The sequence below is a fragment of the Pithys albifrons genome, chromosome Z (assembly GCF_047495875.1).
Source record: "Pithys albifrons albifrons isolate INPA30051 chromosome Z, PitAlb_v1, whole genome shotgun sequence".
NCBI lineage: Eukaryota > Metazoa > Chordata > Aves > Passeriformes > Thamnophilidae > Pithys > Pithys albifrons.
Window position 1 is genome coordinate 15,530,450 of NC_092497.1, and position 25,938 is coordinate 15,556,387.

At 36.5% G+C, this 25,938-nt stretch overlaps 2 protein-coding genes across 4 annotated transcripts; one reads left to right on the forward strand and one right to left on the reverse strand.

The window, feature by feature from the left end:
• Positions 1 to 4,186: 4,186 nt before the first annotated feature.
• Positions 4,187 to 15,636, forward strand: CCDC152 (coiled-coil domain containing 152). Its single transcript, XM_071580441.1, has 8 exons — positions 4,187 to 4,273; positions 4,678 to 4,783; positions 10,926 to 10,994; positions 11,972 to 12,036; positions 13,164 to 13,266; positions 13,952 to 14,079; positions 14,879 to 14,965; positions 15,514 to 15,636. The coding sequence occupies exons 1-8, from the start codon at positions 4,187 to 4,189 to the stop codon at positions 15,634 to 15,636; spliced, it is 768 nt and encodes a 255-aa protein (XP_071436542.1).
• A 90-nt stretch (positions 15,637 to 15,726) lies between these two features.
• Positions 15,727 to 23,446, reverse strand: SELENOP (selenoprotein P). 3 transcript variants are annotated; one of them, XM_071580438.1, is made up of 5 exons: positions 23,343 to 23,446; positions 21,712 to 21,915; positions 19,684 to 19,896; positions 18,374 to 18,491; positions 15,727 to 17,490 (listed from the first exon to the last, which is right to left on the reverse strand). In XM_071580438.1, the coding sequence occupies exons 2-5, from the start codon at positions 21,900 to 21,902 to the stop codon at positions 16,843 to 16,845; spliced, it is 1,170 nt and encodes a 389-aa protein (XP_071436539.1). In that variant the 5' UTR covers positions 21,903 to 21,915; positions 23,343 to 23,446; the 3' UTR covers positions 15,727 to 16,842. The 3 variants fall into 3 exon arrangements, with proteins under 3 accessions (XP_071436539.1, XP_071436540.1, XP_071436541.1); XM_071580439.1 differs by lacking the exon at positions 23,343 to 23,446 and adding an exon at positions 22,641 to 22,661; XM_071580440.1 differs by having other exon boundaries at positions 16,816 to 17,490.
• Positions 23,447 to 25,938: the final 2,492 nt, after the last annotated feature.

Below are 25,938 nucleotides of genomic sequence, written 5' to 3' on the forward strand. Positions count from 1 at the left end.
AATGTGTTCAGATCATGCTGTTTGTGAGAAACAGAATAGGAAACAATATCATGTCATAGGTCTTTGGCACAGAAGTTTCTCTTACAAGGATGCTCAAAATGGGAATAAAAGTCATCTGTGTTTTCCGTATGTGTTAGAAACTCTCTCTAGATTGCATTGTATTCTTACGGCATCACCAACTACCTGCTGCGTTCTGCCAGAAAAGACTAGCTGTCTAATACAGTGGATGTCAGACATTTTTTCAGTGACCACCAGACTCCTGAACTGTCTTGCCAGAGAAGTTACTACCCTATACAAGGGGGGAAAAAAATCAAAATGAACTGTAAATGAACTATAGAAAAAAACCCTCATATCTTGGAAGCTTGCAGTGCTAAACTGCTTACTCTTTTAGCAGCAATATTTTGAAACCTAAACCAAAAGAGTATTTGCTGATTGCTAAACCTATTATAAGTTAAATATTCTACTCCTGTATTTCTGTGTCAAAAACTGTCATACATTTTTCACTCAAATTTTTTTCTGCATTTTTTCAGTCTGCTCATAGTAATCACCTTCCCAGTGGTCAAATTACATACTTATCTATATGGCTTATACTTCAATGTGTCTTATTTAAATGACACAAGTCATTTAGCACAGCATTATTGCAAATATAACATTTTTGTCTAATCATGAGAATTGGATTTGTCTTCATTCCCTATCATCCTGTGAATGTAATCTATTCAATAAAACAACCACTAAATAATTAACACGAAAACCAATCTGTGGTTTATCATGTGGTTTACAGTGCATTAAAATGCTCACCACTTAGAGTTTGGGAGGGGATTCTCTATTTATAGCAATCAAGAGTGACATGTTTCTAGGTATGTTGTTTCAATTAACAAATAACTATTAACTTGGACTTATTTTTTTGAAACAGGTTTTTTTTTTTTAACAGTTTTTGGGGATGCTGCAATTTACAAGGACAACTGAAATTGTGAAACAGATTTTGTAAAAATTGGTAAATGAAGCAGGAAAAGTGAGTTACGAAACATGAGTAGCATGTTTCACTGGGAGATGACAGGAGCACCCCTTTCTCTATTAGTATCTTCCATCGTGACACACTTGGCACTGTGTCCTTTCCACACTTGTGTATCAGCTGCAGATCTTCCGTTTATGAAAATCATTTTCATCAGTTTGCTGCGTCAGTGTCCTAGTGGACACAATCAACCCACAGATCTTCTAATAAAGCAGCTTCCTGCAAACAGCACTGGTGAGCATGACTGGTAGATTGTTTCTTCTCTGGATGTTCACAAGCATGAAAGGTCCTGCATGCACCCACAGCTTCTGATTTGCACAGTAAACAGTTCTGCTCATGACGACAGCAACAAAAAGCATTCAAGGTGTAACATCTGCCTTCTTTATTACAAACAAACCCAGGCCATCTGAGAAAGCTATGCTGTATTTAGCATTTCTGACAAGTCCATTGGTACTATGTAGAACCCCAGAAGACTCATTTTCTTTTCTTTCTTTTCTTTTCTTTTCTTTTCTTTTCTTTTCTTTTCTTTTCTTTTCTTTTCTTTTCTTTCTTTTCTTTTCTTTTCTTTTCTTTTCTTCTTTTCTTTTCTTTTTTTTTTCTTTTCTTTTCTTTTCTTTTCTTTTCTTTTCTTTTCTTTTTTGCTTTCTTTTTTCTTTTTCTTTTTTCTTTTCTTTCTTATTTCCTTTTATTTTCCTTTTATCTATCTATCTATCTATCTATCTATCTATCTATCTATCTATCTATCTATCTATCTATCTATCTATCTATCTAATCTTTCCTCCTTTCCTGTCTTTCTTTCCTTTCTTTCTCTTTCGTTCCCCCCCCCTCCCCTTTTTTTATTTTTCTCTTCCTCTCTCTTTCTCTCTCTCTTCCTTTTCATCTTATCCTTTTACCCAAAACCCGCCGTCACATGCCTAAATAGCAGGTCAGGGGCAGACATACCGATTTCCATGACAAAGGTATAAGTATGGGGAAAAAAAGTCAAATTTTTGTGGACTCACAGGCTTTTGTCGTTTGTGGATCGTGCTCTAGGAATGTAATTACACAACCTGTTTCCGAAAACAAACAAGCAAACAAACAAGAAGGAGCAGGGGATGCTCAAGGACATCCTTGGCTCGCTAACACACCTGGAAGGACGTTGCGGCCGGGAGGGCCGGGCGAGCCCACGGGCGGGCTTGGGGCGGGGGGGAGCAGCGCCCCCTGCAGGAGGCAGTGGTACGGTCCCGGCCGGGCTGCGTTCCCGCCACGGTCGCGCGCGCGGCCCCTCCCTCAGGTGCCCGAGCGGGAACGGGACGGGATCGCGGGGCTGGAAAACGATGGGAATGCTTGGAACGCCTTACTGAATAACTTCTACATTCAGTTGAGATACGCACCTAAAAACTACTTACTTTTTATATTTAAATATGTATTTTTTTTGTTTCCCTGGCGTATGAAGCAAAAAAATGAAACCTTAAATTTCCAAAAAGGGGTAACGAGCCACAGTAGTTTGAAAAGGATATTGAAAAAGCATGGATGGCAAAGGGTTAAAGAGACACTAAAATAATCATAGATTCATAGAATCAATGGGGTTGGAAAAGACCTCCGAGATCATCAAGTCCAACACTTGGTCCAACTCCAGTCCCTTTACCAGATCATGGCACTCAGTGCCACGTCCAATCTCAGTTTAAAAATCTCCAGGGAGGTGTCACGGAAGTCAAAACTGCAGATTAAGTCTTTAATTTTTCCCCCAGTGGCATAAATGACACCATTCAAAACAGGGGTGGGAGGCTTAGCAAAAATGTCTTTGGAAGACGTAACGTGTATAATAGTCATAAGCACAAAAATAACAGTGATGCATTTTCCTGCTGGAAAAACACAGCATTAATAATATGGCATTATTTTTAATTTACTGTTTCAGCTCAGCAGGCGTTTTGGTCCCAGTGGCAGAGCTGGAAGGTGGAGCACAATTTTAAGAATATAGTGAAAACTGAATACATATTTAAAACTCTATTTTAACAAATCATTGCACTGTAGTAAGTTTAAAGTCATTAAGGTTGCTAACTTAATCAAAAAAAACTCCTACTCTTTTAACTTAGAAGCATTAATCCTTTAACATTACCTATATTCCAAAAAAATTGTTGATCAAAAAAAAATACTTTGGCTAGTAACTAGTTTTACTTTCACTGAGGAATTAGTGGGTACAAGAAAAAAACAGAATATTAAACACACAAAACCAGTATCTTACTGCCTTGATGAAGAAATTAAATACACATAAAGGCTTGTAAATATTGAACAACTGAGCAAATAGTTAAGTAATTCTGGTTCCTGTTTAGTGTTGTGCATTTACCTATCTATTCCTGCCTGACTGTACTGCCAGTATTTCTGTCTGGAAACCCTTTGAGTTTCTGGGATTGTGAACACATTCTAACTCCTGTTTCACCTCTCTTAGTGTAATTTTTTGTTATTTGTAAAATGGCCATTCACAAATTATCATACAGAAGTGATGGGGTTTTTTGGACTACCTGGATTATCTGGTATTGGAATTTTTGTCTCCTGGAGGCTGATGTTCAGAGATAGTTTAGGTATTTTTAGAAGCATCCATATTGTGTGGTTTAGATCCATTTTGCAAACATAAGTTGAAGATTTCATAAGTAGAATTTATAAAAATAGGAATTGTGTTAGTAATCTGGAACTATATAGATGTTTGGCAAAATACTGTCTTTTTATTCTGCAATAAGGTTTATGTGCTGCAATGTCTATCATGGATCTTAACACACATTGTTTATAAGAAAATATGTAAATAATGTTAAACCTGAGGAGTTAAAGCATCTGCACAAGAAAATGGTCTAGATGCTGCATCAATATGTGCCTGATGCATCATTCTGTCTGTGAAAGTGGATTCAGGTGAATTTTTTTAGTTGCAGCAAAAATTCCAAATTCAACTGTATCATCTAACCGTTCGATAGATTTTTCTTGGGCTTTCTGACATTCACAGTATTTCCTAGAAATGCGAGATCTTAGGTTGGCTGAAGTTTAGCTTCACATGCAAAAAGTAGTTTTAACTTTAAAAAGAGGGTGTTCTTTGTTCTGCTTACATTTGTGCATAAGAATTCATATAAGTGATAAATATATGACTTCATAGATCTATTTTTTTAATGTATACAGTGATCATTAGATTATATGGTTCAGAAATAAATGCATCACAGTGATGAATATACTATGAAGAAAACCAGTGTGGTGAACCTTGATAAACTTTTAGATGACTTCTCAGAGATAGAAAAGGTAAGTGAAGAGGTAAAAAATGTTGAAACCATCTATAATTTTCTCGTGACATTTTAAAAAGCTTTTCAAGTGAAAATTTCTTTGAAGTGGTATCAGCTTATTGTTATGCCCTGTAATACCAACTTCATTTGGAAAAGGTTTGTACTGACTATATCTTGATGTTACAGAAGTAAATTCTGTGGAGACACTTTGAGAGGAAAGTAGTTTATAATTAGTAATGTATGTCAGCATTCTGCAGGTAAACTTGCAATAGCACAGGCTCTCAAGTCTAGCATTGCTCTTCTCTATACAGGAATTTCCTGAATCATTGGAAATAGTACAGGTTTGTGAGTGCAGTGTTGTGAAATTGTTAAATTTTATATTTATTTAAAACTCAAAATATAAATCTTTTTTCAATTTTCTAGAAAATATCAGAAATTAATGAAGCAAATAACCTACTAATTCATCAGCTGGAAAAATGTAACAGGTTGCTAACATTAAGCCAGTCAAAGGAGGAATCAGTGAAGGAAGGTAAGTTTTTTTATTGAGGTATAATTTTTGTATATACTCAGGAAGTTCTGTTAAATATTTCCATTATTTTCAATCATATAAAATAAAAAATATAATAGCAAGAATCTAAGATACTTTCAAAAAGTAAAAAGTTAAAAGCAGTAATGACTAATCTTAGGTCTTGCAATGAAATCTATCTTATAGTAACAGTTTAATATTATGAGAATTCAAACTGTTCAATGAAAGCTAATAAAATGGTATTTACCATTTACAGGTGGGAATTTTAAGTCTGTAATTGTAATTAAAAAGTTGCCAAATAAAGGGGCACCTAAAGATAAAACTATAAAATTAAGATTTTTTTGTTTGTTTGTTTTATTTGAAAACTGTTTGTTTTCAGATGAATATTTGAAATGAGAAATATTATCTGGTACTTACAGTGTAGATTTGTGGTTGTTTATTTTTCTGTAGCTGGTAGAGCTGCTGAAAGGTGCATCTTTTTGTAGGACTTTCATCTCTGGGAAGTCAACCTTGCTGAAAGTTAGGAAACAGGGTAGGAATAAATTTAGTTTCATGTTGGAGTGAGATGTCAGTTGGTTGGTTTCACTTAAATCTTCCCTGGGACTTAGATAATTCAGCGTAATCAGAAATTGAGTACTGAAATTGGGAAATTAAGCTATTGATAAGTGAGTGAAGTTTCCTAATGATGGTAATCTCTTTAGATGTACCAAAACACCCATGATACAGGATGACAGGTGATGCAAAGGGGAGATGAAAACCAGTAGCAGTGCATAAGGGACACATTTTATATAAACAGTGGTTGGTCTTAGCTGGCGGCTTCTCAGGAAAGAGATCTTGGTGTCCTCTGAACAGTTCTCTTAAAATATTAGTGTTTGCTTAAAATATCACTGGTTAAAGAAACAAACACAGTGCTGGGCATGATTGTGGAAGAAAAACAAGAAACAAACATCATGGCCGTGTAAGGTCTGTGACTTTCATGTGTTCTAGTCTACACATACCAAAACAGACACGCTAAAACTAAAAGGTAACAGAAGGTGGCAAAGTTTGGTATTGTCAGGAAGGAGCAAGGGGCAGGGGAACCAGGAACCAGTCATGCAACAGGGGCCATGCAGGCAGGGGCTTTAAGCACCCAAGACTTACTCCCACTTGTACCCGTGCAAGGCTGGCCCAGCCAGGACAGCCACAGTCAGCCAAAAGTGCACATTACCAACAAGTACGTAGTGATAGGAGTGACTCAGGAGGCTGAGTCAGAATGGAGTTCAGAAATGGTAACAAAGACCAGACATGGTCTAGGGATCCCTACCAGGTCTCTAATGATGAGATAAGTCTGTTATCAAGCCAGAAAGTCACTCCCTAGGTCATGATCAGGGTCTAGCATGTGGTTGCAACACAGCTGCACCACAGGACCAGGGCAAAAGTCTCAGAAAAGGAGAGGCAGCTGTTTCTGAACCTATTTCCAGCTTTTTTCAAGGGCACCAGCCAAACATCCAGAAGGTGCCTGGGGGAGAATGCAGCTGGGGCCTTCACAGGTTTGGTCACAATTTTGGAACATCTGAAGGAAGCCTTAAGTTGGCTGGAAACTTTTCAGCCTAACAAGACAGAATATTGCTGACAGGACTCATAGCTGTAACATTGTGAATGGCACAGAGAAAGTTACTATGGAATGAATATTCATTGTCTAATGAATAAGAGAATTATATGGAAATAAAACTTGATTTAAAGCTTCCAAAAAGTGCATTACAAAATAAAGTTAAATCAGTTCCACAGAAGCCTGTGGATAATGGCATTATAGAGTAGTCCATAAAGGTTAGAAAAAAAAAATTAAAAAAAAAACTTAACAAATTTGTTAAACATGAAGACAGTATCTTTCACTGAGGTCTCATTTACTTTTGTGTTTTGGAAATTTAAAGGATGTATTAAGGGTAGTGTTTATCCAGCTTTCTTTTGTCTTTCACAAAGTATCTTCTACTGGGTATTGTGAAGTAGAATAGTGAACTGTGAACTTTCACTTAAGTCAGAGACACTTGTTTCTTTATTAAGCAGAAAAGATAGTGCCTGACAGTCACTCAGAAACAGAACAAGAGGCTTCTTTATTGATGGAACCAGAGAGGAGTGGTTTTATATAAAACAGATTGTAAAATGGGAAAGGTAAAGGTGAATAAAAAGAAGAAATTATTCTTACTGTAAAATCTATGGGGTAAAAAGTATCACAGAAAGTGAAAAAGACAACGTGGGAAATCAGAGCAGCTGGGATGACCGAAACAAGGAAGTAGAATGGATGGAAACAGATGAAAGTCAGAGGACAGACTTGAGCTTTGAACACAGTAATGCCTCATTTTGATAAGAGAGAAATTATTTTATGAGATAGTTATGCTGATACAACTGAAGAGAATGGCCTCTAGAGCTTCTTTTGAAACATGCAGTGGAAAAAAAATTGTGTGGCAGAAATCCAAGTGAAAATAGCAGAGCAATCAACCTGAAATATGAACCAAAGTTTTAGCAGCAGGGATAGTCAGGAAAAAACAAAGCTCAATAACTGAAGCCATGGAAGTTTTACAGATATAGACAGGAGGCAAAATTGTTGGAAGACAAGGATTCTGGTTAATGAGTAAGAGAGATTGCAGAGATAGTAGTAGCAGCAACAACAACAACAAAAAAACCCAAAACAAACAAACAAAAAAAAAAACACGGAAAAAACCCCAAACACAAAGTGAAAAGCGGCAACTTGGAACAGTGTAGGACATCCAAGAGGTGACTCCAAAAGTTACTTGATGATAAGGAAGTAAAATAAAAATGATACAGCAAAGCAATAAAATGCATTTAGAAATCAAGACAGCTATCATGGCTGATTTGTTAGGTTAAACTCAGGGAGGTTGTGGAGTCTCCCATACTGGAGATATTCAAGAATGGTTCAGACAAAATCTTGTGCCATGTGCTCTGGGATGGCCCTGCTTGAGCAGGGAGGTTGGAACAGATGACCCACTGTGGTCCCTTTCAACCTGACCCATCCTGTGATTCTGTGATTCTGAGCTTTGCACCTTTATTAAATTCACCTGCCACACTGACCCTCCAAAAGGGGTGGAGGTGTATGTGGTATTCAGAATCAGAGTACTAGGAGTTTGCATCCAAAGTTCAATTCTTTGTAAAAAACTTTTGGAATGCCAAACTATTGTGGGTTTAAAAAAACCCAAACAACACCCTTTAATATTGATGAGGTTTATAGAGGGATTCTTCACAGAACTGAAGGAGATGCAAGGGACCAAATGAAGCAAGTAGACTTTCATTCTTATGATGCCTAAAGATGTGATTTAATGCAATTTTAGAAAGGTTTTAGAATCAGAGAATCTTTGCTGAGTTGCCCTGATCTTAAGTCTGAATATTAAAGTGCCTTTCCCACCAGCTAGCAGGCTTTGTCAAGGCCGAGCTGTTTTTCAGCAGACACCTGCAAGATAACAGAAGACAAACAACAGGAGAGAAGGCCTAACTGCCCCCCCATCATGAAGGGGGCAGATTGGCAGGACTTTTGGGTGGTCATTAGAGAGAAATAGGAACTTCTGATGGGATGCCTGTGAGGGGTATAAAACCCCATGACTTCCTGACCATAGGGTCAGACCTGGGGTCAAACCCCCTTGGGTCTGATCGTGGAAGGTTCTTCTAATAAAACTCTATATCTTTCTCCATTAACTTGTCTGCAGTGTGTCTCTGTTCACAGGGGTACGCAATCTACAGGCATCACTTCCTCTGGCAACAGTTATCCTAACAGACTGTAGTGAGAATGGCTTTTATACAATGATATTGCCAAATGTGGCTTGGAAAAAAGATTTCTCCTAGCCTTATGTTCCAGGCTGTTTCCCAGAACCCAGCTCAGCCACAGTTCTGAAAGTATCTTTTGAAGAGCTGGTCCAAAGGCAGCAGCAATTGCTTACAGCAGAGGAGCAGAAAGAGTTTTGTGGCTGTTGCTCCACCTGTCTGAAGGGTTTGTGGCTACTGGTGGTGGTAGAGTGGAGGAGGTGGAGTTTTATCTTGGCTGAAGAACTCTGTAAATACACAAAACAGAAAAAGTAGTTTCACACCCCAAGAAATCTCCAGCAACTGAGAACCTGAGGGCTTCTTGATATCCTTGACTGCCAAAAGTCTGTCTGTAGAACTGTTTAAGGTAAAAGGAGACTGGGAATTCTGAAGGAAAAGCAAAGGAAGAAAGAAAACTTCTAAAACTCTGAGGAGAAGGCAGTGAAACACTTGTACCCAAGATAAGGAGGGAAAACATAAGCAGCTTGGCAAGTGTATACACCTTCTACGAGGTCGTAAATTAAATTTATTTTCTTTTCATATGCTCTTTGCTAAGTTGAAATTCAGAATGGAAGTTTTGCTTTGTGCAAATCATTGCAGATCCACTTAAGACAGATGCATGTCTGGCATCCTTGTTTTCTGCTCCTAAATCTTTGCTGTGGTGACTAAACAGACTCTTGTGGTGCTACAGTTCTGAACTAAATTCTATTGTAATTTTTTAGAAGGAAGCAATCTCATTATTATCTATGAAACACAGAAGGTGGCTCTGTTTTGCATTTTAGGTTTCCGTATTTGTTTACTTAGTGTTTCTAAGGTGTGAAAGGAAAAAGTGGTTGATGTAATTGCCTTATAAAAAATCAATTATAAATGTGGATGGAAGAAACTACATTAAGTCAGTTATTAAGCAGGGAAAATGAGCACTTAGGCTGTTTGGTCTTCCTGTATGTAGGCAATATTCTGTACTGGGAAGGAACTACACAGAATGCATAACAGACATGCCAGTGATCCTCAAACCTGCAACCACTTAGTAAAATTCTGGAGTTTCCCTGAATGTAGACAAGCAAAACTTGTGGGTTCCCAGTAATTTTTTCCAGTTACAACTGTAATTATGTATGGGATTTGCCAAGATTAGTCCTTCAAAAATGAGAAAGCGAAGCAGATATTCTTGGGACTGAACAGAAGAATGGCTTTCACTTGAATAGCTGTGATTCAAGAGACACCTTTCCACTTGTGCATGAATTACAAGCATTTGAGTTTCCATACATTTTCAGGCGGGAGGAAGTTTTTAGTGGAACTAGTTGGTACAAATGGGCACGCGAACCTCGTACTTTCGACTTCGAAGAGGACTTTCCCATGCATGTTTTTGATCCAGTACATCGTGAGAGCCGGCAACGTTTCTGTGCTGCTCGTGCTCCCTCTACTGTTTTTTCTTGGAAGCATGGAATGGGAGGAGACATCTGGCTAAAGTACGAGCCTGCAGGAAAAGCAGACGTGATGGAAAAATAGACAGTCAAAGATTGAATGGAAAACTAAAACTCTTCGCTGGGACCTTAATTCATCATCCTGGGTCCACTATTTGTAATGAAACCTTTAATTATATGACAAAGTTTTCAACGGAGCTTTAGTCTGATGAGACGAGTAACTTACGTATTTTATTTTTGCTGTGGAAATCAAAAGACACTTAAGAAAAGCAGAGGCACTCCAGAAATAAACAGAACTTTTCTGAGTAAGCAACCGCACCTTTACTGTCTCCCATTTTCCCAGTCTTTGACTGTTTTGCGACTTCACTGATAAGTTTGCAAGGAACATAAGGGATAGAAGAAGTATTTAATGAAAACCAAATGTATTACAGGAAGTACACATGGTGTTTACATACTTAAAATACAGTTTAAAAATAAAATCATGAAATACAAATATGCAAATGATGAATGTTAATGTGCTCTCAAAAGTGCGTGAGAAAATGCAATGAATGGATGTGGTTGAACTTGTTAAAAAGAATCTTGGCAAAAATGCTGTCAGTAAAGTTTCATTAAATACATCAAATTGCTGGAAGATTGATATGGAAAACCTCTGTTATTGTCCAGATACAATAAGTTCCTTGTTTTCTGGCTAGAAACAAAAATGTAATCATTTTATGAAATTGCTTGTATTGCTTCATAACACTGATTTTAATCTATCACCCAACTAGAAGCTAAAATTAAGCAGTCATAATCATCTCAGTTATTTCTACAGTCAATAAGACCACTTAGAATAATGTTTAATCAAAATTATTATAAAATATTTGAAAAATCTATAAACAAAATGTAAAATTGTGAAGAAATTCTTTTTTAAAACCTGGATATTTGATTTCTTTTAGAATGTACTACTCTACAGAATGTGATAAAGGGTCTAACACAAACTATTGAAAACCAGTGTAACATCAAAGGTAAAGACAAAAATGTTCTTATACATATGCTGAACTGCAATTTCACATGAGCAGGTATCTAATTTTTTGTTTATATTTTTTGGTTTCTTTCAAACTCACTGGCAGACAAAAAAAAATCTAAAAAAATATATCTAAAATCAATCTCATGTTGTAATAAATATCTATTGCTATTATTCTATTTAGAATCCACAGGTTAAAAAGTTCTGCTTTAGTAAGTTTATTTTAATTGATATTTGGGCTTTAAATTTATTTCAGCATAGCCCAGGCAATTTTACAAAAGGTGAGAAAGTATCATTCAGCTTTTGGACTGTACATATTAAAGCATTTATGCATAGTTTTTATCACTTGTTAAACGAGTCAATCCTTAGTATAATATCATTAAAGTGTTGCTGGTAAATACTTGACAATTACTAATTTTTATTTTAAAATAATATATGTAAATATTTTCTGTATCTTTATACTACAGTTCAGCTGTAGTAAATTGTATAATAATTATGTGTTCAAGGCATTATTAGCATAAATATTAATAAACCTCTAAAATTGCAAGGATATGGCTGCTTTTAACACCCAAATTGATATTAATTTTTTTAAGCATCTATTTTTTTTCCATATTCTCTTTTTGAGATACTACTTTCTAGTTTTTAGGAAACAAGTACTTAAAAACTTGCATCTTCCAATTCAAAACTGTTGTAGTCATGAGAATAATCTTTTATTTTATGAGTCAAAGATCTTTCCATCTAGATTTTCATGAATCAGTCATTTATCAGAAGGCTAAAAACAGTTCCAAGGAGTGGTACCAGGCAAATACCAGGGTGAAACTATGATTTTTCTTGTTAAAAAATGGAGACTGAGAGCATGTAGTTCTATAAATGATGATTATAATGTCTACAAAAAAGTTTTTCCTTATTCTTCTTTCATGATAATGATATTGTCAAAATGTACTTTTTAGTTTGTCATACAGTTTTTTATTTACATAGATGAAAATGATAGACTGAAGGATACCATTCACATCTTGGAAGATAAACTAAAGACTTGTGAAGCGGTACGTCACAAATGATCATTCTTTAGGTAGAGGAATAACACTTTATCTCTAGTATCAGTTCAGGTATCTTTATATTCTTGGGTTTGCCATTGATTGTTGCTCTTCTCCTAAATAATATGGAAAAAGAGAAGGGCTGATCTCATGACAGCACCCATGTGAGAAGGTGTTAAAAGAACTGAGAGGTCAAAACCACCTATATGCTGAGAACTTTGTCTCAATCTAAGATGCATTTGGGATTTTTTTTAACTCTATTTAGTTTTAAATTCAACTTTTACTAAAATTCTAATGTGTTGCACTGAACTAATTTTTTATACGGAAATATGTTTTTTTGTATTCAAGATGCTTGGTTGTGCTGCCAGGTAATCAATAATGGTCTGAATTTTGTCTAGTTTCCTTGGGAATAAATACTACAAAGATAACAGGTCTTCTCATCTGTGTCTCAAAATAAATTCCATTTATGATCTCTCTTTTTATCTATAGCACTCATTTTTTTCAAAGGAGGCAAAACCAGCAGGGCTGCTCATAAGTTGTGTTAGTTCTCTGTGCAAAGATTGCAGATATGTTACCTGTATAGGATTAGTAATCTCAATGCTGATTTACTTTGCCTGTGTTTGTACTATGAGTTAAACATTTATACCAGTATTTATACACTTGGCATGCTCAAACTCTATCAGTGCACACCAGTGCTGGTCTTTCTACTGCTGCCAGTAGGAAGTTGTGGAATCCTTGGTATTAACAATACTACAAAATTCATACTTTAAATACTCTTTTTTAAAAGCAATGTTAGTGTCAAAAATCCACAAAAGTAAAACTGTAGTCCCTTATCTAACTGCATGGTGTCAGACCCCAGGCTAGGGAAAGGAATATCACCTCTCCATGTACATATTCTCTTAAGAAGTATAGTTTCTAATTTTATATTAGCTGACAGCTGCAGTACAATGAAATCTGCTACATTTTCCTCTGTGGACTTGATCCAGTCTGTGTAAGAAGTAAATTGGGCATTTTGAGTTTACAAGATTGAGGATAAAACAACTACTGAATTATAGAGTACATATTACACAGTATATAATTTTTGCCTGAAGAGCACAGAAACTGCAGTATCTTTATACAACATTTTACATTCACAGGAATATAAAGATCAGATTGAGAAACTCATGACAGAAATTAAAAACAAAGAGAAAGACCACAAATTAGAAATAACACAGCTGAACTGTGATATAAGGAAAAAACGTAAGTTCTTTGAAGATTGAATGCTATCGCATTGGGTAAAATATATATAACCTGTAGGACCTACATTTCCTCTAGGATGAGTACAAGTTCCATTTCTTGTAGAAATGTGAACACTAGAAGTGTTTATAACTGAATTTTTTCTTTGCTGAAGAGAGTAGACAGTGACAATAAGGCAATAGTAGAGCAATACAGGATGACCAGAAATTCCCAAACAAAAAATGCTGAGAACTTGGACCTAAAAATCTGAAGGAATGAAATTTTGTGTTAAGTGTAGACTGAAAACTTTTTTTGAACTGTAAGCTAGACTGCTGTTCTGTGTTCAGGAAAATAGGATATTATTTTCACAAATAAATAATATTGCAATGAGAAAAATCTGATTTTAATAGTAACTTTTTCCATTAGAGGCATAACCTTGAGAAGCAGGATTTCTTTGTCATCCACATAGCTGAAAACAACCAGAAGACTTTTTGTAAAATATTATGACTTTTTTAAAGAGACACCATCTTACTGGGATGGGACAGTGTGGTTTTCACACAGTTTTCATATGGATTTTGCTTTAATGAAAATGTTTTCCCATGAATTTTGACCTGATATTCAAGAAAGTTTTAATATTTGGGAAATTATGTTATTTTTTTCATCAAAGAATCTTCTATAATCATAATATTTGGTGTTATTGTGTTGCTAGTTGAACTAAAAGAAAGGGAGTGTAGAGAACAGAGAGAGAAAAAAGAACTGGAAATACTGGAGCTAACCAGACAGCTGAAAATTCAAAATGAAGAGAAGCAGAATGAATTAATTAAACTGCAGATAGAGGTATGCATTGCAAAGCTGACTTAAAGATGAATTGGGCATTGGATAAACTTCAAAGAAACTCTGTAGTGAAAAATATTAACGAGTACTTAACAAAGTAATGATGGAAACCAGAAAACTTAAAAAATTATTGTCTTTACAAAGATCAGTGTCAGGTACTCCCACAATGGGAACTGACTCACTTCTGCTCAGGAATTAAGATCTAGCTACTGTACTGGGAGACTGAAGTTTGCTCTGTTCCTATTTTAAATTAAAATACTTTGGAACTTTTCTAGGTTTTGAGCCATAAAAAATTTGAACAACATTTTCTATTTAACTTTCTTGGTTTTAATTTCTGACTTCTGGGAATATATATATTTAATAAAATTCCAATAGAAAATTCTAATCCTGCAGAGATGTATTTAATTGCTTAGGTTTTAAACCAATCTCATTACAGAAACAATTAGGAAATACTTCAAACCTTTCACAAATTAAAAAAGAAATAGAGTGTTCATGTGCCTGAGGAGCCTTCAACTTTTTTTTCAGTAGTGTCTTTTTCATTTACATTTATTTGGTTTATCATATTGATACTACTTTTGAAATATTTTGAGGCTTTTTTAAAAGAAATATAACTTGTAATTACATTCTTTTTTAAAATAAATGTACATAGCTTCATTTTCCTAGGATTAATTAGTCAATAAGCTTGCGATTATTACTCTTGGGAAAAAAATGCAACTAAAAAAAGTGAAAATTACACTTGAATTATTTACTGTAACTTTTTCCTGTTGGTTCTTACTGTTTTATGTTTGCTTGATTCTTTCAGTTCAATGCTAAATTAGCAAGAGCTCAGGATAAAACCACCAAGTCATTTTCAGATGCGTCTGTCTTACCACAAAGTATTTATCGAAGGGTATGTGCTTTGGCAGCCCGTGGTCCAGAGATACCAAGTACTGTTCCAGCCTGTTTGAAACAGGACCTCCATGGGTTATTTATGTCTGTGTCTGTGTGTTTTCTCCCACACATCTCTTCCATAACTAAATTCATAGAATCATAGAATAATTTAACTTAGGGCAGACTTCTAGGATCATCAAGTTCAACTGTCATGTCTTTTTGCATATTGATACCACTGGGGTTCAACAACAAAAGGCCACGTGTGAGGTAGTTTTAGTACAGAATTGCTAACCTGGAAACTTAAGATAGAGCTGACATAAATGACACTGATACAAAACTATGCATGTGCTGCCTTTTTGTTTGTTTGTTTGTTTTTGTTGTTTTTTGTAGGCTTGAGACTTTGGGATGTCACAAAAATAGGATTCTGGGGAAGTAGTTTTTGTAATTTTGTGATACAAAATAATGAGAAAAAACATTCTTATTAGAAAATTTCTCATTTGCAATAGCAAATTGTATTGTTATTCTATGTGATCTTTAACAACAAAGCCTTTGCTTGCACTTTTGCAGAAGCTTCAGCATCTCCAGGAGGAGAAAAACAAGGAAATTGAAGTTCTCCGAAACATCATAAGAGACTTAGAGCAACGTCTTCATAAAGGCCAAGACCTGCCCTTAAAACGGAAGCGATTTTGAGTGAATGACATGAAGTATTTCAGTAGTAAATACAAAGCAAAATACAGACAACATACTTCAAACTGCGCATCTCAGAGTCAAAACAATACATGAGGATAGTATTTTTTATTCAAAACGCTCTTGTCAAATATTCCAAAGCCATGCATTCTGTGTATATTCAGGCCTACTCTCTTGCTAATCAACATTCACAATAAAAAGACTCAGGTTTCGTAGGAGTAATTTTTTCCCTATTAAACCATCATTAATTATGGTGTATGCTTTCATAGCAGTTTTCCTTTCATGACTATTGTCTTCTTCATCCAGAAATCCTTCAAACAAGTGTTTTTACTTCCATTCAGTTAATCAAACATTAGGAATGCTAAGCTACAGAGAAATTACGTAAGTTTCAGTGGCATATTACCTTACTAATTGATAGAGATTTATCACTCAGCACTGTTATAAACAAAGATAAACATTATACCAAGATTAAACTAATTTTATCCCCCCCTTTTTGATTCTGATACTGATTCTGCATGAAGAGCTGTTAACACTGCTTCTTGATTTAGGCATGATCTTACTGATTTGGTAGGATTACATATTAATAGACCCTATTACTGTATCTAAGCCATAAAAGTGAAGCATATAAATCTGTTAGTTTAAAATAATGCAGTTACTGTTCGTATATTACATTTTCAATAAAAAGTTATGTTGTCACATTGCTTAGGAATAAGTTTTTTGTGTACACAGTTTGTATCCCCAGGTTAGGAAAAAAAAATTCAGCTTTTGAATATATTCTATCTTCTTAATAAAAAGTGACTAAAATCTCTGTCTTGGTTATCTTCTGTTCTTGAGTGCAAAACATCAGATAGGAGCCCCTAGGTCATAGTTTATGCCCCTATCCTCACAAATGCAAGCAGAATGTTAGAAGAGAAACAAGAAAGACAAATTAATCAAGAATGTAGACATCTTCCAAGTGCACCCAAAAACCAAACTACAGGTCAATTAAATACCTTTTAAGTTATGAAGATTTTTGCTGATGGAATTTGACAGGTATTCTGTAATTCTAATAAGAGCACTGGTCTAAAAGACTAATTCCTTGTGATATTTTAACTCACACCAGTCAGTGTAATTTTTAATTTGGGGCAACAAATACCTAATCTGCTCATTTTTCCACTCCTGCAACTGTATGAATTTAGTTAGTAGGATACCTTTGTATTTTGAAGGTGCTTAGTTTGGTTTTTTTCAGGCTCAGTTTCCTGCCTTTTCCTGTCACTCTCAGGTATCACTAGTTTCACTTCCTCCTGCTGCTGATGACTGTCAGGCAGCAGAGAGCAGACGTCACTGTCATGACTCAGTGATATCCTCTGCTGCCAGCTGCCCATGTCACCTGCAAGAATTTGGAAGTGCTCCACGACACTGTCAAGTGACAGAATTTCCTAACTCTTCAAACAAAAGGTGTCGACAATGACAGCATCAGCTACTAGAAGTTGAGTCTGATGCTGTCTGCCAGTTTCAAGACAACTGGTTTTTACAGCTGTTTTTCCCTTTTTTTCATAGCTTTTTATCTTGTGTAATTTCTACACTTTCTCCTGGAGGGACAGTGTCTACCCGCTCATGACTACCCATGTGATCGTGTCTGTGGTGGCCAAAACCCTTATGACGCCAGGCACTGTGAGGATGATGTCTTTCGGTTTCAGAAGAAGTCTGATGGTTCTCATTTTTGGGACGACGACTGCCATAGTGATGGTGGTGGTGGTGGTGGTGCCCATGTCTGTGCAGGTTGTGGTGATGTGAGTGCTGACCAGTTGGTTCGGGTTCTGCTAACTTATCTGCATTTTTAGTGATGTTTTCACATATATCATCAATATCGGGTTCCTGAAAAACAGAGACTTGGATTAAATACAGGGCACTGTATTTAACTAGCTGTAAAATACTACCTTAACATTTTTGCAGAACCTGAAATCCACTTTTAAATTATTTGTGCTACTTTGTTGAAGAACGTATTTATGTATCAAAAATAACCTTGTGTTGCAACACCACTGATAACTAGACAGGGCTCTTAATGCAAGCCTTTAGCAACTATAATTCCAGTAATTGCTAATAACAATTATTTTTTTCTAGATTCCACATCTGACCTGCCTATGACCTATATTTAGCTGGAAAACTGCATTATAGGATCAAAACTTAATATTCTCATTGAAATTCCACAACAATGTACATATATTTCTTGATACTCCTTAGAGTAATACTGATCTTTAATTTTACGTAAAACAGAGCTACCCTTCTTTTATGTGGCAACAATAATTTGTCACCTTGTATTATGACTTTTTAAAATTAACTATTGTACACTATGTTTAAATGCAAACGAAAATGAATAGTAACTCAGACCAGCTTGGATTTGATTACCAGTTTTTTTTAAAAAACCCTATTTATTTATTTTATTACTTACCCATCCCCCATGACTTGGTTACCTAATTGCTCACTAGCTGTATATAACTCCACATGCAGAATTAGCCTCCAAGCTTGCATTTAGGTTTCTTAAATTATTTCTATAAAGGGCAAGTATTCATATAATCAGTCTATTATAAATTAGATCCAATTCATTTGGAAAAATGTTTAAAAGCTCTCTGACAAGACATATAACTGTGTTAATTCCAAATCATGTCTTTGTGGATTATTCATACTGAAAAAATTTTTTTAAGTACCAGTCAAGTGCAGTTTCCTTTCCTAGTATACACAGAATGAGACAAGAAAATACCATGTAAGAGCAGTTTCCACACTTGTTTTCGCAGTATGCAATCTTTATGGATTCTTCTACATATTGGAGATGCAGGAAGGAATAGGGCAGACCCAGATGATACACCAGACGGCCACATCTAAGGAGAGAAAGAACTCTGTGGTTACATATACCTCAATTAAATCACTCTTCTTATCGTATCTGATTTAATTTGCATCAATCCACCCTCACTGTATAGTCCCATGGAGAGAGTGTCTGTTCAAGCAGTTTGCAGGCAAATCCACTATGTTCCTTACAAATGCTTGCCTGCTCAGGGGCATCAGGCAGTAGCGTGAAGCTTGACTTCTGGCTGAAGTGGAAACTGTACTGGCAGAAGTTTCTGGTTTAGTGGCACTTAGACTAGCAAAGGTACACTTATCACAGACCTGTCTGGCTTATGAGGAGGGCTGTTTGCACAGTGATTGCTGCATTCTTATCAAGTGTTTTTAGGCAACATACTACATATTTTGATTGAAATGTACGTTGCAGTGCATTACTGATTTAGCATACATGAGGGGGTTTTGATGCTGACTATTTGCTCTCTGTCTGTACTTGAGTGTTCTGATATGCACCTGATTATGCAACTGGTCCATTCGAAGGAGACGGTGTAAATGCAGGATCTGTTCACAAGGGCACCTTGTTAAGTACCCCACCTGCAGTGTCAATATAGGGTCCTCTAGTCTTAGCTCCCTGCGTGTCTGCAGTGCACCTCCAGCAACAAGCACTCACTTGGAATGTTCATTACAGTAACATAAAGGAACTAAGATAGATACGTTACAAGCATAAGACTTTTCAAATAACTACCATCACATCAAAATTGAAAAATCAGGATTTGAGTTAGAGTTATTACTGATTCTGCCAAAATATACATGTGCCAGAATCGTGTATCAAAAAGCTATTTTCTTTTGAGGTTTTAAGTTTCAACTAAAGACTAATTTTTCCATATGTCTACATTTTCAACAACTCTGCTGAAAATGTGTCCACGAGAACTTGGATAGCTTTCCTCCTTGATTCTGCTTTGACATGCATGCATGTAATGAAGTTGTCTGAAAATAAGAACAGTGTAAAACCAGAAACTTGTTATCAAATTCTGCACTCAGTTAGGTTAATCTAAATCTACAGTAATTATACCAAAAAAATTATTTACTCCAAAGTCACTTATGCAACAGCAGACTATTTTTCCAGTAAATGCTAGCACTTCATCTTAGCAATTGATTATGATGTCTTTACTTGCACATCAATGAAATGAAATATACACAAATATTTTCCTGTGTTTCTCTGTAAATACACACCTGTCATAGATAAGAAAGTCATCCTTGCTCCCATTTAAGGTAGTCCAGACATCATCTTGCTGTTCTTCTTGCTGGTAGACAGTAATATAGTCTGAAACACTTTCTTTCAGTCGATGAAATTCCCTCTGGGATTGAGCTCCCTGATGGTTGACAACCACATATGAGATGTTGACCAGTCCTTCATTCTCTAACTTCACTCGCAGGTTCTCCAATCTAGTGGGAATGTAGAGAAACAGGACCATAAATCGTTAGAGAATTGTAACATTTGCCACAAAAGTTATTATGGTCAATCTTCCTTTTATTACACTGGAAGTTACTCTGTCCCAGTGTTAATAGCAAGTCTAACACTATTAAAACAATCTTTCCATTTTCTATGTCTATCAACTGTACTGTGATCAAACCAGACTTTACAAGAGCTAATATTCCCTGTCCTTGTAAGTAGAATGCAGTAAATCAGACATCTGTTTTCAAACCAAATTCAGTGTTATTTTTATGCCAGTTCTCTCATAATCTTCATGGTCTAACACAGTTTATATGATGCCTTTATTCGAATACTAAGTTTTAGGTCATATGTATGTGTGTATGGCTGGACTTCGTGAACAAAGATTTGGGAGGGGCTCTCCCCACGTGGGTGTGCCCTTCCAGCCTGTGCAGTGGATTTTTTAAGTGCGGCACAGTGTGCACAGAACTGGCCCCACCCTTTAAATCCTCAGGTTCATCTGCCACAGCCGAGCGAGTTTGGACGGTGATAGTGAAGTCCTCAGGACTAGAACCTACAGCACCCAGTTGGTATTTCCAGGAGGTCTCCCATCCAAGTACTAACTAAGTCTTTCCTCTAGCTTTTCATCACAGAAGTCTATCTCTGCTAATAGTACAGAAAGCTGATTTCTTGCTGTATGATGTGGGGTTTCTTCCTTTTCATTTGTACCATTCCTACTGAATTGCTCCAGAAAACCTTTATTTTTCAGTTACAGGAAAGCATCTAGAATGTGGAAGATTCTTTAAAATATTTCTAAAATGTAAGACTCAAACCCAACTACCTTGAAATCCAAATGCAAAGCCCACTTTTTACACTTTGATGGAGCTAGAGATTTACCAATTCTTTTTCAAATCAAATTCTTAATAAACTTGCAAAGCCCATTACAATATGAACTTACGCAGCCAAGAGGGGGCAAACTAAGATGTTCCTACTGTGACTAAAATCCAAATCTGAAAGTGGTACTATTAATTTCTAAGCCAAAATTATTTCATAATCACTAAATGAATACTAGATAAGGGCTTTATGCTATTCCTGTTTGGGTCAGCTCAAAATTATTTTCTTGCTACTGTTATGGCCATGATAGCTAATTATTTGCATAGAGTAGGCTCTAGAAATCAGGGCCCCAGTGTCCCAGTCTTGTATGAAAACATAACACTGATCACTTCCTTGAATGTTTCATCTGTTTTTTGCAAGGCCAGTCTTTACCTTATCTTCTGGATTTTTTTAAATACATACAGGACCTCCAAACACAGGCTGGAAAAGCACATTGAAAGCAAAGGTTTTGATTTGTCTTTCCCCCTGTAGACCTTAGGTAAGAAAGGAGCGATCACAGATCTCTGTTTCAGGTGATCTAGCCATGTCAGAGAATTATGATGTTTCTTGGCTTCAGCATCTTTGCTACATTAATCAGGTGTTGCTAACTGAAACATAACCTCGAGGAATTGTTTCTGTTGGGTTTTCATGGGGTTTGGGTTTCATTAATGTCCTTGATCACAGGACATTGTAAATACAATTTTGAGAAGATGACCTGTCAGTCAGACCAAAGCCAAGAGATAAAGAATCTTACCCACTGGCACAGAAAAGTCAAGATAAAGAATCTTACCCTCTGGCACAGAACCCTCCTGCTGAGAGTTAACCTGGCCACTAGGTCACACACGCCAGCTGCAGTGCTGGCATTTGAGGCAGCTGGAGTTCACTGAGTTCATCTGTGGTAGGACACACATAGTTCCTCAGCTGAATAACAAAACTGGGGAGAGATTTATGCTTACCTGGAAGCCTGCCGCTGGCACAACAATCAGCTTGCCTGGAGGAGAGCCACCACTGTCACTGAGCCCCTAGAGTTCAGCATTGGGTTCTCCTCCCCAATATGCCATTCTGGGGGCTCCTGGCAGTTCTGGATCTCTGTTCCTCCTCCTGGGAGGAAGCAGAGAGCCAGAACAAGCCCCAGCTCTGCCCACATGGCTGGGCTTTCCCTGAGAAGAGAGAAAATAAAAAAGAGATCAGTGCCAAAATAAAGTTCAGGTTCTGAAATTCCCATAAGAAAGCACAGCAACATATTGGCTCCATTCAGTAAAAAAAAAAAAAATCAAACCTGTAGGAATAAATTTGAGCTACTTTGTTTACTGCTCAATGGAGTTCCCCTATAATAAATAGGCAGGTGTTTTTACTTTATCATGGGTTTGGGGGTTTTTTTGTTGTTTTTTTGGGGAAGGGATTGTTACTGCATTTGAACAGCTGAAAAGTAAGCATTCAGAGTTATTTCTTCGTCTTTGTAATTTTTTTGGGACCATTTTTAACACTTCACTGGTTTTCAAGTAGCCTATTTCTTGGTTTTTAAAACCAATTGTGCTCAGTCAGTTTATATTAGTAAGAATCTACCCCAGTTCACTCCAGATTCCAGAGTATTTAAAAGAGGTTTAAAAGTATATGCACCAACACTGTATTTTGGTAGCCTGTAAGGACTACAGAACCTGGCGGAACACATTAAAAAAGATTTCAAGATTTTTACAAGTCAGTCTGGAGTATCTGAATGTCATTGCAAAAATCTCTTAAGAAGACAGGCACTAGAAAAAAATCTGCAAAAACAGGAGATGAAGACTGAGTTTCAGGATTCTTCAGATCTTAACAAACCTCCTATCCACACTTGGTCCTTTTAATGTTTATGAAAAGAAAAGCACATGAGAAATTCTGTAATTACCTTTTCCTTTTATTCCATTAACATCACAAATTTGGCTTGTAATATTCAAAAAATACCTGTTACTGAGAAATGCATAAAATTATAAAGGTGGTCCCCAACATGTCCTATGATGTGGAATTGTGTAACTTCACCACTTACATAGAAGTCTGACAGAATAGTTTGAAAACAATAAGTTCTGATAAATAACACATGTTTTGTCAATCTTGTCATGTTCTAAATAATCAAATATTTTAATAATTGGTCTTTTAAAAGAAGACCCAGATGCTGCATTTGTGAAATTCAGCAGTCCCTAATGTTCCTTTTCTGCAGTTCTACTAAAAGCATTCCACATAAAGTACTTTAGAGACTAAACTGTGGTCCTGTAGACACCAACAGAGCCTTTTTTCACTCTTTCCACATACCACGAAAGCTGCCTCCCTTTGCATCCATTATAAACACATGGAACTCCTATGACATTTTGAGATCCTTCTATGCCTTTATAGTAGCCTTCTGCAACACTGGTATACAGCGCCCAGCAACAGCTGTCTCACCCTGTGAACCACAGGAGAGCTATGTTCTGCATTATACTTCTCTTCACATTTCAACCTTCTACTTGGTTTCCAATGGAAATTTCCACAGTCAGCCTTTTCAGCCAAAGAAACAAGCAGACACTGCCAAATCTTAAGTCATGAAGCTCTTTCACAGTAAACCCAGCACACTTACCCTTTCCTCCTCCCCCTTCTTGGCAGCTCTGCCTGGCTCTGCTGCAGAAGAAAACAGTGTGGGGAAAAGGGCTGTGGTATTTATATGGCTCTTGTTTATCTCACTTTGCAGATACGGTTCAAAGTTCAGGGAGCTTTTTCTGAACGACCTTGCAAGTGAAGAAAACCCCTTTAGCAAAAGGAGCCAAAATATTTTTCCATTAACTAATTCCAAGTGAAATGCACTTATGGTGCATAATGGTGATGTATTTTTAATATAAAGACTTGAAATATCATATTATGTGGTTAGTTGGTCACCCCAGTCAGATGGAGGTAGTGGTACAGTCAGGGGAGGGGGATGGGCCAAAGAGTCTTTATTTTCTCAACACAGTGGTAACCACAGTGAGGGGGGAAGGTACTCCTCTAATTATAAAAACGCTGAGCTAGCAGGTTTTTTCTCATATGCTTTATCTGATATTTGCCTTAGAGAACCGTGTGCTCTGTCTAAGGGCATGTGCATACTGAGCTCCTTTTGCCCAGCTGCTTTTGATTACATCACTTTGTGTTCTGTAGAAGGTGTCAGTTTCTCAGCTTTTGTAGAAAGTTAAAGCCCAGAACCTGAGCCATTGAAATCAATGTACCTACATGAAACTCATGAAGATCTAGCAACTTGCAATAGCTTCTTGACCCTCTGTATTTCGCTGTTACATTTCCTTAACACTCTCATCACCGAGCTGTCTACTGACATTCAGGTTAAACTGTTTCATTACTCTCTTGGCTTGGTGAATTGTTTATGCTTGATGTGTTTTACTTCATCAGCAGTTTGCTTGGGTTTGATTTCCTTCAGTATAAATGTTATGTGTTTATGGGTAAATAAATAAATGTTTAAAAACTGGGTGTGCCCTCAGAGTTCACAGTGGTGAGATTCATACTGCTTAGTTCTATGGCCCGAGACTGTCTTCTGCACAGATAAGCTTTATGCTCCTGGCAGGGTGTAAGAAAGAGAACTGCTGAACTTGTGGTTTTATGCTGTAGTAGTCCTATGCACTAGACAGTGGCAAGAATAAAAAAGATCTGAACTTTTATTCAATAATCTTGAAAGATACAATGCAGAAAACACAGACATCATACTGGTCCTGAAGTTTTTTTAGAAAGGAATGTGCTTATATTCCTTATATTATTAGGAAAACACCTCTTTGCATTCTTTGCTGGGTTGGGACCAAGCCCTCCTATCTTTGATGATGTCCTTTTCCAAATCATAGACGATTCGCTGACCTCTTGCTTCAGGTTTGAGTATTGATTCTCAGTGCTAATAAAGTCCTGGAACGTTGTCTGGAAGTAAGTCTGTCAATTCCTACATAAGCACAGATGCAGCCAAACAGAAATGAAGCAGGGCTTATTAATAGGAATAATAAAATTTATTCTATTAATAGGGCTAATACATCCATTATTAGGGCTAATAAAAATATTCCATTAATAGGGCTAATAAAATAATGCAGTGACGGTTTCTTGGCAATTATTGCAACACAGGTGGAGAAATTCTCAAATGAAGAGCAATATTCCATCCCATTTCTTCTCTGCTTTGTAGAGAGGATGTGGACAAGGTTTGATTAAAGGCTGCTGAACCTATAAACTATATGTAATACCAGTGAGTGCTGCTAAGACATGTACTGAAGAACAAAGAGTCCAGACAGAGTAGACTGAACTGAAGCAGCTAACATATAAAACAGTGACCTTGCTGTGGAAAGCTGTGGAAACGACATTGAGGATGGAAAGCTGCAGTGGTCACTACTAAAAAGTTAGTACTTCCTCCCTTAGAGAATGCAAAGACTCCTGCAGACCCTCAGTTGCCCTACCTACAGAGGAGAAGCAGCTGTTGTTAGCAATTATCACTGTGACAATAAATGCTATATTTATTATCATTTAGTATTATATTACATTATATTTATTATAACATTTATAATTTTAAGGTGAGTTCAACTACATTCTTAGTGATAAGCCATAAGCATCTTGCTTTATAACACTCATCTTATCTGAGATCACTGTACTGCCTCAATATTCTGACTTAACACAAGTGATAGGGAATGTTATAATCATGGCTGTGGATTAAGATCTAATTAATTTGGTTTAGAAATGTATAAACACTAAAGATGTTTAAACTTCAGGCTGAAGCATTACATGTTTTGAATAGTGAAAAATGTCCACTTCTACCTTTTTCTTTTTTACAAACAGCAGACAAAGCTGTCTAAGTCTAAGAATCCGATCATTTCATTGCTAATCTTTGTTTTGCTTTCTGCTGCAAGTATGTTCTTAGTTGTTGAGTTTGTTCCAATCTCACAGCAGGAGGCAGTTATGAACTCTAATTTGGACAAACCCTCAGATTCAAACAATAATTTTTATAATTATCGTTCTGTTTGCACTCTCTTTCCTTTTGGGGGGGAATAATAGTCTTGGTAGAAATAACAGCTCCCCCTTTTTTGACATTTCAAACTTTTCAAAGCATCAGAGCACAGAAATATAATTTGTTAGGTTTGTTATCTAGACTAGTAATGCACATATTTGAAAAACAAAAAACAAAACACCAAAACTCAACACAATACCACAAATACCACAACTCA

What these genes read in the sequence shown, in the direction of transcription:
- CCDC152 (XM_071580441.1), top strand. Translation starts at nt 4,187, where the DNA reads ATGCATCACAGTGATGAATATACTATGAAGAAAACCAGTGTGGTGAAC. An exon ending in AAACCAGTGTAACATCAAAG is followed by an intron (nt 10,995 to 11,971) that starts GTAAAGACAAAA and finishes TTATTTACATAG; the next exon opens with ATGAAAATGATAGACTGAAG. An exon ending in CACAAAGTATTTATCGAAGG is followed by an intron (nt 14,966 to 15,513) that starts GTATGTGCTTTG and finishes GCACTTTTGCAG; the next exon opens with AAGCTTCAGCATCTCCAGGA.